At 43.4% G+C, this 18,733-nt stretch overlaps 1 protein-coding gene across 1 annotated transcript in view; it reads right to left on the bottom strand.

Annotated features, from left to right (window-relative positions):
* LOC147024449 (uncharacterized) overlaps positions 1-18,733 on the bottom strand; it is an 80,144-nt gene that overhangs the window by 137 nt on the left and 61,274 nt on the right. The window contains exons 6-10 of the mRNA XM_085887031.1: positions 18,376-18,495; positions 18,206-18,265; positions 11,098-11,217; positions 10,927-10,986; positions 67-4,380 (exon numbers count right to left, since the gene is read on the bottom strand). Of these exons, the coding sequence (XP_085743157.1) occupies positions 67-4,380; positions 10,927-10,986; positions 11,098-11,217; positions 18,206-18,265; positions 18,376-18,495 (4,674 nt within the window). The remainder of the gene's footprint in view (positions 1-66; positions 4,381-10,926; positions 10,987-11,097; positions 11,218-18,205; positions 18,266-18,375; positions 18,496-18,733) is intronic.

Raw genomic sequence — 18,733 nt, 5'->3', positions numbered from 1 at the left:
TCCTGTTCTCGCTGTCTCTGTTCTTCTTCCTGTTCTCGCTGTCTCTGTTCTTCTTCCTGTTCTCGCTGTCTCTGTTCTTCTTCCTGTTCTCGCTGTCTCTGTTCTTCTTCCTGTTCTCGCTGTCTCTGTTCTTCTTCCTGTTCTCGCTGTCTCTGTTCTTCTTCCTGTTCTCGCTGTCTCTGTTCTTCCTGTTCTCGCTGTCTTTGTTCTTGTCGTCTCTCTTCTTCTACCTGTTCTCTCCTCTGTTCTTCTTGCTGTTGTCTCCATTGTGTGTTTCTTTTAATTTCCTCCTTTTTCTCTTTTTGCTTTTGTAATTTTTGCTTTCTCTTTTCTTTCCTTCTTTCCTTCAAATCTTCTTCTACTTTCCATAGTTCTTCCAGTTCTCGCTGTCTCTGTTCTTCCTGTTCTCGCTGTCTCTGTTCTTCTTCCTGTTCTCGCTGTCTCTGTTCTTCCTGTTCTCGCTGTCTCTGTTCTTCCTGTTCTCGCTGTCTCTGTTCTTCCAGTTCTCGCTGTCTCTGTTCTTCCAGTTCTCGCTGTCTCTGTTCTTCCTGTTCTCGCTGTCTCTGTTCTTCCTGTTCTCGCTGTCTCTGTTCTTCTTCCTGTTCTCGCTGTCTCTTTTCTTCCTGTTCTCGCTGTCTCTTTTCTTCCTGTTCTCGCTGTCTCTGTTCTTCCTGTTCTCGCTGTCTCTGTTCTTCCAGTTCTCGCTGTCTCTGTTCTTCCAGTTCTCGCTGTCTCTGTTCTTCTTCCTGTTCTCGCTGTCTCTGTTCTTCCTGTTCTCGCTGTCTCTGTTCTTCTTCCTGTTCTCGCTGTCTCTGTTTTTCTTCCTGTTCTCGCTGTCTCTGTTCTTCTTCCTGTTCTCGCTGTCTCTGTTCTTCCTGTTCTCGCTGTCTCTGTTCTTGTCGTCTCTCTTCTTCTTCCTGTTCTCTCCTCTGTTCTTCTTGCTTTTGTCTCCATTGTGTGTTTCTTTTAATTTCCTCCTTTTTCTCTTTTTGCTTTTGTAATTTTTGCTTTCTCTTTTCTTTCCTTCTTTCCTTCAAATCTTCTTCTATTTTCCATAGTTCTTCCAGTTCTCGCTGTCTCTGTTCTTCCTGTTCTCGCTGTCTCTGTTCTTCTTCCTGTTCTCGCTGTCTCTGTTCTTCCTGTTCTCGCTGTCTCTGTTCTTCCTGTTCTCGTTGTCTCTGTTCTTCCTGTTCTCGCTGTCTCTGTTCTTCCTGTTCTCGCTGTCTCTGTTCTTCCTGTTCTCGCTGTCTCTGTTCTTCCTGTTCTCGCTGTCTCTGTTCTTCCTGTTCTCGCTGTCTCTGTTCTTCCAGTTCTCGCTGTCTCTGTTCTTCCTGTTCTCGCTGTCTCTGTTCTTCCAGTTCTCGCTGTCTCTGTTCTTCTTCCAGTTCTCGCTGTCTCTGTTCTTCCTGTTCTCGCTGTCTCTGTTCTTCTTCCTGTTCTCGCTGTCTCTGTTCTTCTTCCTGTTCTCGCTGTCTCTGTTCTTCTTCCTGTTCTCGCTGTCTCTGTTCTTCTTCCTGTTCTCGCTGTCTCTGTTCTTCTTCCTGTTCTCGCTGTCTCTGTTCTTCTTCCTGTTCTCGCTGTCTCTGTTCTTCTTCCTGTTCTCGCTGTCTCTGTTCTTCTTCCTGTTCTCGCTGTCTCTGTTCTTCTTCCTGTTCTCGCTGTCTCTGTTCTTCTTCCTGTTCTCGCTGTCTCTGTTCTTCTTCCTGTTCTCGCTGTCTCTGTTCTTCTTCCTGTTCTCGCTGTCTATGTTCTTCTTCCTGTTCTCGCTGTCTCTGTTCTTCTTCCTGTTCTCGCTGTCTCTGTTCTTCTTCCTGTTCTCGCTGTCTCTGTTCTTCTTCCTGTTCTGGCTGTCTCTGTTCTTCTTCCTGCTCTCGCTGTCTCTGTTCTTCTTCCTGTTCCCGCTGTCTCTGTTCTTCTTCCTGTTCTCGCTGTCTCTCTTCTTCCTGTTCTCGCTGTCTCTCTTCTTCCTGTTCTCGCTGTCTCTGTTCTTCTTCTTGTTCTCGCTGTCTCTGTTCTTCTTCCTGTTCTCGCTGTCTATGTTCTTCTTCCTGTTCTCGCTGTCTCTGTTCTTCTTCCTGTTCTCGCTGTCTCTCTTCTTCCTGTTCTCGCTGTCTCTCTTCTTCCTGTTCTCGCTGTCTCTGTTCTTCTTCCTGTTCTCGATGTCTCTGTTCTTCTTCCTGTTCTCGCTGTGTCTGTTCTTCCTGTTCTCGCTGTCTCTGTTCTTGTCCTTTCTGTTCATCTTGCTGTTGTCTCCGTTGTGTATTTCTTTTCATTTCCTCCTTTTTCTCTCTTTTCCTATGTAATTTTTGCTTTCTCTTTTCCTTCCTTCTTTTCTTCAAATCTTCTTCTATTTTCCATCGTTCTTCCAGTTCTCGCCATCTCTGTTCTTTCTGGTCTCCCTGTCTCTGTGCTTCTTCCTGTTCTCGCTGTCTCTGTTCTTCTTCCTGCTCTCGCTGTCTCTGTTCTTCTTCCTGCTCTCGCTGTCTCTGTTCTTCTACCTGGTCTCTCTGTCTCTTTTCTTCTGCCTGGTCTCGCTGTCTCTGTTCTTCTTCTTCCTGTTCTCGCTGTCTCTGTTGTACTTCTTCCTGTTCTCGCGGTCTCTGTTGTACTTCTTCCTGTTCTCGCTGTCTATGTTCTTCTTCTTTCTGTTCTCGTTGTCTCTGTTCTTCATCCTGTTCTCGCTGTCTCTGTTCTTCTTCCTGTTCTTGCTGTATCTGTTGTACTTCTTCCTGTTCTCGCTGTCTCTGTTGTTCGTCTTCATGTTCTCGCTGTCTCTTTTCTTCCTGTTCTCGCTGTCTCTGTTCTTCTTCCTGTTCTTGCTGTCTCTGTTCCTCTTCCTGTTCTCGCTGTCCCTGTTGTACTTCTTCCTGTTCTCGCTGTCTCTGTTCTTCCTGTTCTCGCTGTCTCTGTTCTTCCTGTTCTCGCTGTCTCTGTTCCTCTTCCTGTTCTCGCTGTCCATGTTGTACTTCTTCCTGTTCTCGCTGTCTTTGTTCTTCTTCCTGTTCTCGCTGTCTCTGTTCTTCCTGTTCTCGCTGTCTCTGTTCTTCTTCCTGTTCTCGCTGTCTCTTTTCTTCTTCCTGTTCTCGCTGTCTCTGTTCATCTTCCTGTTCTCGCTGTCTCTGTTCTTCTTCCTGTTCTCGCTGTCTCTGTTCTTCTTCCTGTTCTCGCTGTCTCTTTTCTTCTTCCTGTTCTCGCTGTCTCTGTTCTTCTTCCTGTTCTCGCTGTCTCTGTTCTTCTTCCTGTTCTCGCTGTCTCTGTTCTTCTTCCTGTTCTCGCTGTCTCTGTTCTTCTTCCTGTTCTCGCTGTCTCTCTTCTTCCTGTTCTCGCTGTCTCTGTTCTTCCTGTTCTCGCTGTCTCTGTTCTTCTTCCTGTTCTCGCTGTCTCTGTTCTTCCAGTTGTAGCTGTCTCTGTTCTTCTTCCTGTTCTCGCTGTCTCTGTTGTTCTTCCTGTTCTCGCTGTCTTTCTTCTTCTTCCAGTTCTCGCTGTCTCTGTTCTTCCAGTTCTTGCTGTCTCTGTTCTTCTTCCTGTTCTCGCTGTCTCTGTTCTTCTTCCTGTTCTCGCTGTCTCTGTTCTTCTTCCTGTTCTCGCTGTCTCTGTTCTTCTTCCTGTTCTCGCTGTCTCTGTTCTTCTTCCTGTTCTCGCTGTCTCTGTTCTTCTTCCTGTTCTTGCTGTCTCTGTTCTACTTCCTGTTCTCGCTGTCTCTGTTCTTCCTGTTCTCGCTGTCTCTGTTCTTCCTGTTCTCGCTGTCTCTGTTCTTCTTCCTGTTCTCGCTGCCTCTTTTCTTCTTCCTGTTTTCGCTGTCTCTGTTCTTCTTCCTGTTGTCGCTGTCTCTGTTCTTCTTCCTGTTCTCGCTGTCTCTGTTCTTCTTCCTGTTCTCGCTGTCTCTGTTCTTCCTGTTCTCGCTTTCTCCGTTCTTCCTGTTCTCGCTGTCTCTGTTCTTCCTGTTCTCGCTGTATCTGTTGTTCCTTTATTTTGGTTTCCTCATTGCCTTCTGTTTGCTTTTGTAATTCTTCCTTTTGCTTTGCTTTCTTTCTTTGCCTTCGTGCTCGTTGTTTTTTGTGACACAGCTCTTCTTGTTCTCTTTGCTCTTCATCATTTTTCCTCTGCATTTCTGTTTTCATTTCATCTTCCATTTCTCTTTTTCTCTGTTGTTCTTCCTCAATTTTTTTCTGGTTTTCTTTCTGTTTTGTCCATACATCCTCATATCTTTGTTTCACTTCTTTGTCATGCAATGCTTGCTCTTGGAGCTGAGCTAATTGCTGATCCCCATCTCCATTTAATTCCTGCATCTGTACCACTTCCTTTTGTTGAACGTCCTTCAGCAATGGCTGTTCTGTCGTTACCTTTTTTGTCTGTTCATCTTTCTGGCTACATCGCAAACTGCAATAAATAAAGAGAATGCTTGTCAGTTCAAGAAAAATGCATGATTTTGGAAAAGACAAAAAGCATATTCCACACATGTTGCATTGTTACATGAAATAAAACATCGATCGTGCACGTTTAACCTAAACAGGGTTAAAAGGATGGATGTGGAATGATGAAATCAAAACATAAAACAGGAAAATACTTCATTGAGGAACAAAAAAGGAAGAAGACTTTGTTAAGATGAAAAGGTGTGGAAGAAGAAGTAAACCTAATCTGATCTCCCTTTGAGAGGCTCAAACTACATTTGAGTGGTTAAAGTTTTCACCACAATAACAATCACAGACTATAATTTCACATGAAGCCAAAAAAAAATTATCTGAAAGCAATGGGTCTATTCATAGGGGTGGTAGGATGGCCTGGAGGTCTGCATCCTCACCTTTAAGCTGCCTCACCTGGGTTTGAATCCTGATCAAGTTATAAACTGTCATCTCGGTGTTTCATGTGCACGGTCATGCATCAATGTGTATGCTGTCCTTTAGATGAACGTTATGCTGACATGTATCTGAAACTGCTTGTCCCTTAAATCCTTTGTTGATGTTCTTTTCTTTTTAATGTCCTAAATTTGCTTCTCGAGGGAATTCGGCCTCGCAACGTCATGAAGGCATGAGTTTTGGTGCTGGAATGCAGGTTTTGGCGGAAAGGTGAGTGATGGAGATTTTCCCTGCAGATTCGAGGGCGAGTCAAGAGGCTCAAAGAGGGGATCCCCTTGATTAGTGGCCAAACTACCAAGAGGTACCGTTGGGGCAATGCTGAGCGATGCCACAGGGTGGGCATGCACTGAAGGGATAAATATGGGTGCTAAAGGAAGCCGGGATGAGATGTGCCTTGGTTCACACTGTGGGTTTTCTCTTTTTGCACAGTCGAAACAGCAGACACATCCTGTTGCTTCAGCGCTTTCCCGACCGAAGCCTGTAGTCCCTCCTGTAATTTTTGAGGTCCTGTCTTCAGCTCTCCTCCACCATGCCTGCTTGCGTGTGAATGGTCCTCAGCACAAGATTGGACTTGTTCCCCACTGAACCACATGTTTTCCTTTGGGATTTGCTTTGCTCAATCGAGCACATCTACGATATCTCGTCTTATTCAGCCAAGGCCAAATGAAGCGAGGTCGAGGTTTGTTCCTGATACCTGAAACACCCAACAACCCACGCCTCGAGAAAACAGACTTTTTGTCATACTGCCTGCATTTTCCATCCAACCATCATGTGACTTTGATTTTAAAATATTATCCATAGGTCTGTGCTCTTATGTTGAAAGTTTTGTGTCTAAGTTAAAATCGAATAAAGGTGAAAAAGTGAGGATGGAAGAAAAAAAAACATGAGGGCTTCAACCGACATTCCCCAACATGGTAAGCGATAGTTGTGAATGCCGATTTCTATCTATTATTAACTACACCAACTAATTTGACAGGAAAAGAGGGATGGGCAGTACCATGCCTTTCAATCAGCCTGTTGGGTTCAGCCAGTGGGCCAATCACACCTGTATGATTATGGGTGTGGTTCACGGTGGCATGTGATCACTGCCCATCACATAACAATAACACTGTTTAATGCAAATTGTTTTCACACACCTGACAAGATATTTCATTGCACAATCCAAACAAAATCTTGAGCATGTAAATATTTATTTTTAAAGTCCAGAAACAGGATATAAAAATCTTTTCCAAATGTAAAAAGGTGAAGGGTTGGTCTACCAAAAACTATGTAAATAAGACAGACATGGTCACAATAAATTATCATGTGAAAACATCACTACATCTTTCTGCATCCATTTGCAATGATAGACTGCATGGTGATAGTTTTTATGAATGAATTTTACCAGTGAAACATTAAATCATACACACAAACACACAAACACACACACACACACACACACACACACACACACACACACACACACACACACACACACACACACACACACACACACACACGTGTTTGCGGTGATTACGAACTCAATAACTCAAATTGAGAGAGTGAGTGTCTTTTGAACGGACAACCATTATTCAAAGAAAGATGTTGGGATGGTTTCACGTGATAATTTATTGTAACCATCCCTACCTTGTTGACATACTTTTTGGCATTCCATCAATTCATCACTCCTAAAACTTCATTTTCTTTCAAACCTCATTCGCAAATCTTTATTATCCTTCAAACATCATTCCCAAACCTTCATTTTTCAACTCCAGATTCAAAACTTGTTCTCAAACCCTCATTTTACGACAGCTGTAGTCGAACCGCCATCGCAAAACCCTTAATTTCCAACACCTGTGCTCGAATCCCCATTCTAATGCTTCATTTTCAAATACACATTCTCAACTGCAGCTCATGAAACTAATCGAGGCGATGGGATTCATGCCGGAGCAGGTATTTAACACCGAGAAGACGGGATTATTCTGGAAGAGGATGCCAGACCCTCATACCTTCCAAGCAAGAAATATTGGGATGAAAGGTAGGGTGGTTAAGCATCGTGCTTCCCTTCCCTTCTCCATTGTGACAATGCTACAGGTGACTTCATCGTAAAGCTAATGCTGCTTTTCCAATCACTGAATCGCTTCCACACTCACCATTCCCTCTAATTGTCAGGTCAGGCCAGATCAGATCTGTGACTTGCTGCAGGTATCATCTAAACCTGTACTAACCTGTTCCATGGTCGGGTTGTCGGCAACTAAACCGTCTCCCCCACCATGCTTCCTGGTGAGGAGGGTGTTTGGATATGGACGCCCAGCAGGATTAAAAACAAAATCTGTCAAAGGGCGGAGGTCCTTGTGAGCCAACGCCATCCATAGCTCGTGCCCAACTGTGCTGCGGACGTCCTCCTGCAGTTGGGTTACTTCTTATTCGGGTGAGCTTGATGGCAGGAATTGCACTCCGGCCACTGTAAAACCCTTCATTCCACAAAACATTCTCAAAGCATAAAAAAATCTGAAAACACACTCCAAGGGAATACCTACTGTGCAGCTTCCCTTCGCAGTTGATGGTTACCATGCCAAAGGAGTTGCTGTAGATGTGTCCAATAAGTTGATTCCAATGATAATTAATCGAGGTAACACCGGTCAATGAGCGTATTATGAAACTCAGGATTCGTCACTCCTTGGGTGTCATTTCCCTGGTCTCTGTATCTGCTCTGACTGAGGCGAGTGATCTCACCGTGAAAGACATTCTATGCCATGCTCGAGTCTGAGCTTGATCAATGCCCCAGGCAAGATACACTTCTAGTCTTGGGGGATTTCAATGCATCGTCTGGAACTGATAGGGATGGTTATGAGACGTGTCTTGGTCCCCATGGGTCAGGAACTATGAAGCAGAATAGCACAAAGTTCCTTAACTTTGCAAGAAGTCATGGATTTAGGGTGGCTGGTTCATGGTTTCAGAGCTCACAAGCTCATCGCTGGACTTGGTATTCCAACACTGGCGGTGTGGCAAAGGAGATTGACCATGTGTTCGTTGATCGCTGGAGGATGATCCAGAACTGCAGGGTCTACCAGAGTGCTGAGTTCCTCAATACTGACCACCGTATTGTTGTCGCAACTCTTAAGTTGCACCTTAAATCCAGGAGAATGGCACTGTCCCTGTCTCTGCTGGATGTTGGCAAGCTCAACGATGAGAGGGAAGCTGAGGAGTTTGCGAACAGGCTGAGTGGATATTTGGGGGGACTGGGTGCATTGGGAGATCCTGAAGAGTTGTGGAGTGCCTTCAAGACCACCATCCTTGATATTGCCGGTGGATGTCTTGGAATTCTCCGTGGGGCGAAGAAGAATTTTCTCTCTCAAGGGATACTGGATACTATTGCCAAGAGTCACAGGGTCAGGTTGAATGATGGAGGTGAGCTGTTCAGGGAATTGAGAATAAATCTGGATGTGTGCTGAAGGTGGGCAAGAAGGCTGATGTGTGAGTAATCTGGAGGAGTAGAGCATCATCTGTGGTCAATGTATTCTTGTCCTGCTTACAGGGGAATTCACGCATTGCATTCCTCAAAGCCCTTCTCTCGGTGTACTGCCGTTCGAGCGGATGGTGGTGGGCTCTTGACAGAGGAAAACAAAGTGAAGGCACGCTGAGCCGGTTACTTTGAGCAGCTGTGCCAGGCTGATCTACCAGCTGTTGAGTTAGATGTAATGGGTGTTACTATCCCTGTTGCTGACCCTCCAATCAACTGTGATCCACCTCCGCATGTGGAAACACAGGCTGCGATGAACCAGTTGAAATGGGGTAAAGCTCTTGGGATATGTGGCATCCATGCTGAACTTCTCAAGGTTGGTGGAAATGCTGTTCCCACGTCATTGCATGGAGTTCTGTGCTCTGGCAAGAACACAGGCATCATCCCAACTGACTCGAAGAGGGGCCTTTTTATCCCTCTCGAGAATGAGAAGGGTGATCGCCAGGACTGCAACAACTCCCAATGGGTGATGCTGCTCTCATTGCCGAGCAAGGTCTTCACTCGGATTGTTCTTGATAGGGTTAGCCACCATCTGCTTGAGCAGCAGCGCGTGGAGCATCAGGCTTTACACCAGAGGTCAACGATTGAATATATCCTTGCCCTTCGGTCTCCAAATATATCTACATACAAACGTACATACATACATATATATTTATACATATATCCATCTATATTTATATCGAAAAATGCATATTCAGAAATATATATATATATGTATGTCTTTATATATATATATATATATATATATATATATATATATATATATATATATATATATATATATATATATATATATATATATATATATATATATATATATACATATACATACACAACATCAAGAGAGCAACTCAGTTTGCGATGGAGGGCAGCTTGGTGCTGTGAGGTGACACGGAGATGAGGGGTTGCATTTTCCACCTCACCAGACCACGAAAGAGCGTGGGATCAATACCACCATTGTCACATTTTTCCACAATAATTCAACCGAGCTGAAACCCACGTTTTGGGGTGGATCTACGAAACTTGACATGTGCTAAGATTCGGGTTTTTTCCATGGAACGGTTTATGAGTTTGAGTTCCAAAGAGTTTCCGAGTTTCCAACATGGCCGCCACACCACATGACGCATGACATCATTATCAATGAAACATTCCACATGAGTAAGCTCACCGATTTCAAAATTTAGGGTCAATCTGGTAAGTGGTTGCAGAGAAAATGAATTTAAAAGGGAATAAACCCAGAAAATGCTGGAGTAATAATAATAAAAATAATGCGCAGGAATAAACAGAAGGAAAACAATGGATTACCCAGGCTGAAAGGCTGGGGAACCCGAATAATAAGAATGACAAACGGCTAGTTTTGAGTCTCATTTTTATCATTCAGCAATGATGTCGCATGTTTTAATGAGTGTTCATGGATGGGGACAGATTACTGGTTGGTAATTTATAGGCATATAAGTGATGCATTGGTGGAATGTCTTGAGGATTCATGTTGGATCGAGCCAATGGAGTGTCTGGGCCATCCTTACATCAGATGTCGCCTGACATACGAGGCCTACTTCCACCAAGTTTGGTAAAAATACCATCACTGGTTTACCACAAGTTAGAGCGGTAACAGGATTTTTACTGAGCGGGACCTCTGACCTCTTCACCCCATTATCAAACTAGTTCATCTTTGCATTATTGTACATACCTGTACCAAGTTTGACTCAGCTTCAGCCTTTAGCTATTTTCAAGTCATTGCGGCAATGAAAACCTATCATGGACACATGGACGGACGGACAAACCAAAACAAATAATTCCTCCGGCAACTTCCTCAGCCTCCTCGAAGTTCCTTGTGTTGGCTGGCATTATTGATGGTATTATTCTGATACATATTGTGTAAAGCAGTTGTTATCATGCTTTATTGTGGATTAAATGTCAACAAAGGAAGATGAACATTTTCATACGTCTTGTTTGAAGTGGTATTCCATGTATCGCATCCCTCCTGACGCTGGTCACTTGCACTTCTTTTCGAGACATTATTATTGCCTTTAATCTTCTCTTCTTCTTTAACTACCCCAACAACCCCTTCCTTCTTATGAGGTTGGCCAGTGGGAATGGCTGTGGTCGAACTCTTTCACAAAACTTTTATGGCCAATCCTTTTGTTCTCTGGTCGGAATTAGTAAGTTGTTCAGGGAACCGGCGATAACTCGCCACCTCTTTGAAATAGGCATGATAGGATCTTTAACGTCCACGAAATCCCCCAATGCGAGCTGATGGTCCTATAGCTTCACCCTTCAGTCGGTCGGCGAGCACATTGATACCTCGACTTTCATTCAAAAACATCAGGATAACCATTAATATCCGGATCAAGATTGCAACCTCAGCTAAACAACTCAGTACAAACACTTCATAGCATTCCCCCAGCCATGAAACCAATAATTAATCTTTGGTACAGAAAATAATTAAGGAGCAAAACGTGATCAACATACGACAGGGTTAGTTTTCATTTCGTTGAAGGAATACGATTTCCATTGCTAGTACATTTCATGTCACGACATTCCGAAGGGATATTGTATCTTACTCACACGACATGTTCATCGTCAGTACGACTTTTCCCCTTCTTGTCATGTTTGCCGAACTTTTTCCTTTGTTGAAAAAGATTGAAAAGTCAATATCTTGCACATTTGTTGAGGTAGATATTTCCAAACACAAGTTAAAAACAAAAAAGTGAAGAAGGGGAAAATAAAATTATTTACTTGAGACGTTTCCAAAAAGTGGATTTCTTTGGAGGGGTGGATGGTAATGACTGGTCCACATTGGTCGGCTGGTTCAGAGCAACATCATGTGAACCAGGAGACACGATTATGCTTGCTTCCCTGAAAAAGAAGTTATCGTAAATCCACAACTTCGTACACATATGCCAAACTGGATATCATATATTTTCTCCATTTCAAGAACTGACACTGCAATGCCCCCTCCAGCAAACATCACATAAAATAAAACGATATCAGGAAAAACGTACAAAAAAAAACACCAAAATAAAAGGACATGGGAAGGGTCTTTTCAAATCATCTCGCTTTGCCTCTCCAAGCATGATCTATATTTTCTACAAGCCAGGAGTTTGTGCAAATCTCGATAATCCCCAACGCAAAGAGAGTGAGCTCATCATGTATGATTGGTCGAGATGTTGTAATATTTTGTCCAAGTACTGCAAAACTGGAGGTTTTTGGAAGTGTCGAAAGGCATTTTTGTATTCTACAGTGTTCAAGTATAAATTGCAATTGAAACTGCAGGGAAGTCAAAGTCTCAAAAAGGCTTTTTGTTTTCTGCAATATTAAAATATATAATTCAATTGAAATAAAAAAGTTTTATAGGTCGCAGAAAGAAACATTTTTCCGGAAGTTTTCCGCATTTTTTACACCATCTTCTTCTTTTGCAGCATCTTTTACACCACTTTGTGTTACATGTTACATTAGTTATTTGTGCCTGGTGTTTGTGTCCTTCATGATGTCATTAGAAACAGTTAGTTTCCCACATGGAATGATTTTCGAATTTTATTTTACTGACAGACAGGCAGACGATGAAAATGATTACCTGCTTCCTCTGGGCAATTCCACAGTTATTCGCGTTACATTTTTGATGTAGTGAGGCCCTGATTTGTATCATAATTTCCTTTCTTAATTGTTTGAATCATTATTTTTTCCACAGTCGTTACATTATGCCCAAACATGGCCCAGACAATATTATTGGCACCTTTTAGAAGTTGTGAGAAATAATTAGATTTCAAGCAGGTGATTCTCCTTTACCTTGGAATTGAGCTCACCTGTGGTGAGTTGCAGGTGACTGCAATATAAAAATTACTTGTTCAACCAGTTTGACAAGATAAAAGGAGTCATTCTTCTATTTTGTGTCACTGTATGTCCCACAATGAACATCGAGAAAAGAAAGAAAACCAGAGAATTGACTGAGGAGGTTCGACACAATTTTATAGCCAAGCATGGACAATCTCAAGGCTTCAAGTCATCTCCAGAGACCTTGACGCTCCTGTATCCACTGTACGCAATGTTATCAGAAAGTTTAAGGCCCATGGCACTGCAGCCAACCTCCCTGGGCGTGGACGCAAGAGAAAACTTGGTTCAACGATTGCAGCGAAGGAGTGTTCGAATGGTGGAGAAAGCACCTCGATCAACTGCCAAACAGATTCAAGCTGACCTTCAGACACAAGGTACGATCATTTCAACTCAAACCATCCGTCGCCAACTCAACGAAAGGAGGTTCTATGGTAGGAGATAAAGGAGGACACCATTGCTGAGAGAGACATAAGAAAGCCCAACTGGAGTTTGCCAAAACACATCTGAACAAGCCAAAATCCTTCTGGGAGAATGTCCTGTGGACAGATGACCAAATTCGAGCTTTGTGGTAAAACACCTCATCTCTATGTTTTCAGAGAACAAAATGAAGCCTTCAAAGAAAATAACACCTTCCCTACAGTCAAACATGGAGGAGGTTCAGTGATGTTTTGAGATTGCTGTGCTGCCTCTTGCACTGGGTGCCTTGAATGTGTGGATGGCATCATGAAATCAGAAGATTAACAAGGCATTTTGGAGCGCAACATTCAACAGCACTCTCTGAGGTTCAGAGACCGGATTGCAGAGAGCTCATGGTGGGTAGTTGCACCTACTGTTGGTCCACTCGCTCTGATGGTTACCATGTCCAACGACTTGCTGTAGCTGTGTCCACTAAGTTGATTCCAATGGTAGTTGAGGTAACACCGGTCGACGAGCATATTATGAGACTAAGGAGTCGTCAGTCCTTGGGTATCATATCTCTGGTCTCTGTATATGCTCCAACGAAGGCGAGTGATCTCACCGTGAAGGACACATTCTCTGCCATGCTTGAGACTGTGGTTGATCAGTACCCCAGGTGAGACAATCTTCTGGTCTTGGGGGATTTCAATGCAACGACTGGAACTGATCGGTATGGTTATGAGACGTGTTGGTCCCCATGGGTCGAGAACTGTGAACCAGAACAGCACAAAGTTCCTTGACTTTGCAAGAAGTCATGGATTTCGGGTGGCTGGTTCATGGTTTCAGTGCCCAAAAGCTAATCGCTGGACAAGGTATGCCAACGCTGGTGGTGTGGCAAAGGGGATTGACTATCTACTCGTTGATGGTCGATGGAGGATGATCCAGAAGTGCAGGGTCCACGGGAGTGTTCACTTCCTCAATACCGATCACTTGCTTGTTGGAGCAACTCTGAAGTTGCAGCTTAAATCTGGGAGAATGGTACCATCCCCGAAAAGGCTGAATGTTGCCAAGCTCAAGGATGAGAGGGTAGCTGAGGAGTTTCCAAACAGGTTGAATGGAGATTTGGGGGGGTCTGGGTGCTTGGGGGAATCCTGGTGAATTGTGGAGTGCCTTCAAGACCACCGTCCTTTATGTTGCAGGTGTTTGTCTTGGAACTCACCGGAGGGCAAAGAATAATTTTATCTCAAGGGACACTGTATACCATTGACCAGTGCTGCAGGGCCAGGCTGAATGGCAGAGCTGAGGCGTAAAACTGTATGTGTGCCAAGGGTGTACAAGGAGGCTTATGTGCGAGGAATCAGTGAGGGGGTGATTCTCGTCACTCCCGTGGTCAAGTGATTCTCATCCTGCTTACAGGGGAATTTACACGTTGCGTTCCTCCAAACCTATCCCTCGGTGTACTGCAGTTAGAGCGGAGAGTATCCGGCATTACAATTGAAACTACAGTGCATTTGGTCAACATTTCTGACTCAAAGTCTGAGATTGTATCCATCCAGAAATGGAGGTCGGCATTATGCCCAACACAAGGAGTTGCTGTAGCTTGTTGTATTGCTGGTTGGACATTCCATTGACCATATCCTTGTTCTTCATGTCCTCACCGAATGCAGACGAGAGTTTCGGCAAGGGCTGCTTGTATTGTAGCCCATGTTGATCTCTACAAAGCCTTTGATTCATTGAATCGGCATGCCCTCTGGAGGATTCTTTGTCTTCGTGGGGTCCTGCCACAATTTCGGAATCTGATATCTGAACTATACTCTGGTCATGAGAGTGCTGTCAGATGTGGTGATAACATCTCTGACTTATTTCCAGTTGTTGTTGGAGTTCATCAGGGGTGTGTACTGGCCCCCACACTTTTCAGTGCTTGTATGGACTGGATTCTGGGGAGGATGTCAGAGAGATGAACCTGCAGTGCATCATTTGTAAATGTCTAGATCTCTGATCTTGATTTCGCAGACTATGCAGTCATCTTTTCGGAGAGGCTAGATATCCTTTTGGGGACCCTCGAGGTGCTGAATGAGGAGTCAGAGCCGCTGGGGTTACGGGTTTCCTGAGTCAAAACTAAGATCCAGGCTTTCAATGACATATTGGTTGTACTACCTTATCTGTACCTATTTGTGATGAGGATGTTGAGGTCACGGAGAGATTCACTTCCATTGGCAATGATATTCACGTCTCTGCTGTCTGTGAGCTGGAGGTCAATATACTTCTGGGTCGGGCCTGGGGAGTCATGGATTCACTGGATCATGGGGTGTGGTGCTTCCGGTACCTGTGCAGGAGGACAAAAGTCTGAGTCTTTAGGTCCGTGGTGCTTCCACTCTTGCTCTACAGATGTGAGACTTGGACTCTGACCAGGGATCTGAGATGTCGCCTTCATTCTTTTGGTACCTGGTCTCTTCAGAGAATCCTTTGCTATTGCTGGTTGGACTTTGTGTCCAATGAGCAGTTGCTGAGAGAGACTCAAATGAGATTTGTTACCTACATAGTCTGTGAGCATGAGCTGCGGCTGTATGGACATGTAGCTTGTTTTCCTGATGCTGATCCTGCTCACCAGATTCTCTCAGCAAGGGAGCCTTGTGAGTGGATGAGGCCCGTGAGACGACCACGTGCCTCGTGGTTGCAGCAGGTTGATCAGCATTTCAAGGAGATGGGGAGGGGCCAGGCATCTGTCTGGGGATGGCCAGATGGAGGCCCCTGGAGTCCTGGCGGAAAGTGGACGCAGACACGTACTGCTCCAGCGCATGCTCCCAGACCTGACCTGACCTGAATGTTCAACCCAGTGTCAGAAATCTGGGTCTCCGTGGAAGGACATGGCTGTTGCCACAGGACAATGACCCCAAACACTATTTACAAACACCCAGGAAAGGTTCAAGACAAAATGCTGGACTGTTCCGAAGTGGCCAGCAATGAGTCCAGATCCAAAATCCCATTGAACTCCTGTGGGGAGATCTGAAAACAGCAGTTGGGAGAAGGTACTCTTCAAATCTGGGAGAACTGGAGCAGTTTGCACAAGAAGTGTGGGTCAAACTGCCAGTGGAGAGGTGTGGGAAGCTCATTCATGGCTATAGGGAGTGCTTGATTGCAGTTATTTCGTCCACAGGCTGTGCCATCCAGAAATGGAGGTCCAGTCCAAGTCGAGGGTGTCAACAATTTTGTCAATGCTATTTCTTTTTATTTTCTGATTTAAAAGGATATATAAAGTTCTGAATCAAAAACAAAGGTTATGTAATATTAACAGTGAAATAAAGAATCGTGGAGACCAAATAATTTCGTCAATTTCAACTAATTTTTAGAGACAATTGTGAGTTATTTGAAAAAAGTGCAAGGGTGCCAATATTTGTTGCCACGACTGCACATGGTCCATGCGTCACTGCACTGCATGAAGGGTAACTTTGTGTTTATGTATGATACTGCCTCTTGATATTGTGCTGTACTGCCCTCTGTTGTTGCAAGCTGATATTTTTTCGCTGCTGATACCACAATAATACTATTTTCCATTTTATTGGCATGATAAACATGGTTACTCACTTTGCATCATTTCCTCGCATTACAATTTTCATTCCCGCACTTCCTTAATTGTTTGTTTGTGCATGATTCCTCTACTTGTTTTCACAGTTAGGATGATATGTACAAACCAAATTCCAATTGCTGTATTTTTAATCACAACAAATTTAACATTGGGAACAAATAACATATTTTAGGTTGCTCACATTACATTACTCACAAATGTCTTAAACATTGCTTTACAAAAACATTGTGCGACTAAATATGCAAATATTATTTCTTGACATCCAACATAAGTGCCACGTGTTTTAATGGAATCAACAAATCATTAGAGTATTACCTATTAATTCACCAATAAGTCAAAGGCAATTTAACCAATAATTTTTGTGCAATGTTTGAGTCAAAACATCATTCCCACTTCATTGGACCGTTTCTCCAAAAATTCCAATGAAAAAAAAGTATTGCATTTTCATGCCACAAACTTGGATGCGTATAAAGCAAAATAAGACAAGTCTGGAGACGGCGATGGTTCACAAGCAATGTACACGGTTCGCCTTTCTTATTTTTTGACCTTCGAGGGGACGCAACGAGCAAACTGGCGGGAATCGGGAAAAACGTAAATGGTGAAAGTTGAAGTACTCGAAGAGCACTACTCGCATACCAAATTTCATTCAAAACAGTTGAAAACCCTGGGAGATCGATGCCCAATTTACTGATCTTTTTTTTTTACATTTTCTAAGTTCGTGACCTTGTGACCTTGACCTTGGGACGAAAATGAAAAATTGAGCTTCGTGGGGCTATGCAGGTGCCACTGGGATAACCAAATACCGAAACCCCTGCCAGATTCGGAGATGTAACTTGAAATTGGCTACCCCATAAAAACACATGTTTTTTGGGCGTGGCTCCGCCCATAATGGGTGCAGCACGCCCATTCTCCGGAAAACACAACTAGATGATGAAACAAACCTCCCACCCAAATTTTATAAAGATCAGATCAAAACCCACGGAGCTATGCTCGGGACAGACAGACAGACACACACACACACACACACACACACACACACACACACACACACACACACACACACACACACACACACCTATTATGAAAATAGTGGTCACTTACTGACTCGTGAACCAATTCGTGACTGGTTTCAATTTCAGACTTCATTTTTTAGGGCCTTGTCCACTTTGTCATTTACTTCCCCTCTATGCGCTTGGGACAAGATTCCGTGCAAATGTGCACGTATGTATGTATGTATGTATGTGTTCACATGCTGTATGTATGTACATGTGTACATGTGTGAATGTACATGACGAGATACAACATACATAATCTTTGATATAAATGACCATTCCGTGTGCATGAATAAGTGCACAAGTGAAGATTATCTTTGCAAATGAAGATCAACATTTCGATAGATCTGTTGAAGTGGTATTCCATGTATCCTTTCCCTCTTCAAATCAGGTACTTCTTGATATTTGACATTTGTGCTTTTTCACGATCGACATTCCGAAAATCTTTAAAAAAAACTTTCTCTTCTTCGTCTTCTTTAACTACCCTAACAACAACGCATATTTGCTCATAATGTTTCCTCATGGGAACAGTTGTGGCCCAGATCTTTCAAGAACTGGTTCACCAATCATTTTTATAATTGGCAGGAATTTGAAATGTGTTCAGGGAACCGGCGATAACTCACCAACTCTTTGTAAGAGACATGAGAGGATCTTTGATGCCCAATAAATCTCCCAATGCGAGCCGGTGGTCTGATAGCTTTGTCCTTCAGTGGGACGGCGCACACATCCATACTTGGCCCTTCATGCAAAACACCACGTTGGCTATTAATATCTGGATCAAAATTGCAATCCAAGTTGAACAACTCGGTGCAAGCACATCAAAGCAATCCCCCTGACCTGAAAGCTCGAATCTATGGTACAGAAAATAATTAAGGTGCAAAATGTGATTGAAATACGACAGGGTTGATATTAATTTCCTTGAGGGAATACCATTTATATTGCCAGCAAATTTCATGTCATGACATTCCATCTTACTTACACGACATGTTCATCATCAGTACGACCCTTCCCCTTCTTGTCATGTTTGCCGAACTTTTTCCTATGTTGAAAAAGATTGAAAAGTCAGTATCTTGCACATTTGTTGAGGTACATATTTCCAAACACAAGTTAAAAACAAAAAGTGAAGAAGGGGCAAATAAAATTATTTACTTCAGACGGTTCCAAAAAGTGGATTTCTTTGGAGTGGTGGACGGTAATAACTGGTCCACGTTGGTAGGCTGGTTCAGAGCAACGTCATGTGAACCAGGAGACTCGATTATATTTGCTTCCCTGAAAAAGAACAGTTATCGGAAATCCACAACTTCGTACATATGTGGCAAACTGGATATCATATACATTCTCCATTTCAAGAACTGACACTGTAATGCCCACTCCAGCAAACATCACATAATATAAAACGATATCAGGAAAAACGTACAAAAAACCCCACAAAAATAAAAGGACATGGGAAGGGTCTTTGCAGATCATCTCGCTTTTCCTCTCCAAGCATGATCTATATTTTCTACAA

Source organism: Eptatretus burgeri, chromosome 6, assembly GCF_056783735.1.
Source record: "Eptatretus burgeri isolate ZD-2024b chromosome 6, Ebu_testis_v1, whole genome shotgun sequence".
In the NCBI taxonomy this organism is placed as follows: Eukaryota; Metazoa; Chordata; class Myxini; order Myxiniformes; family Myxinidae; genus Eptatretus; species Eptatretus burgeri.
This window is presented reverse-complemented; position numbering and strand designations above follow the sequence as displayed.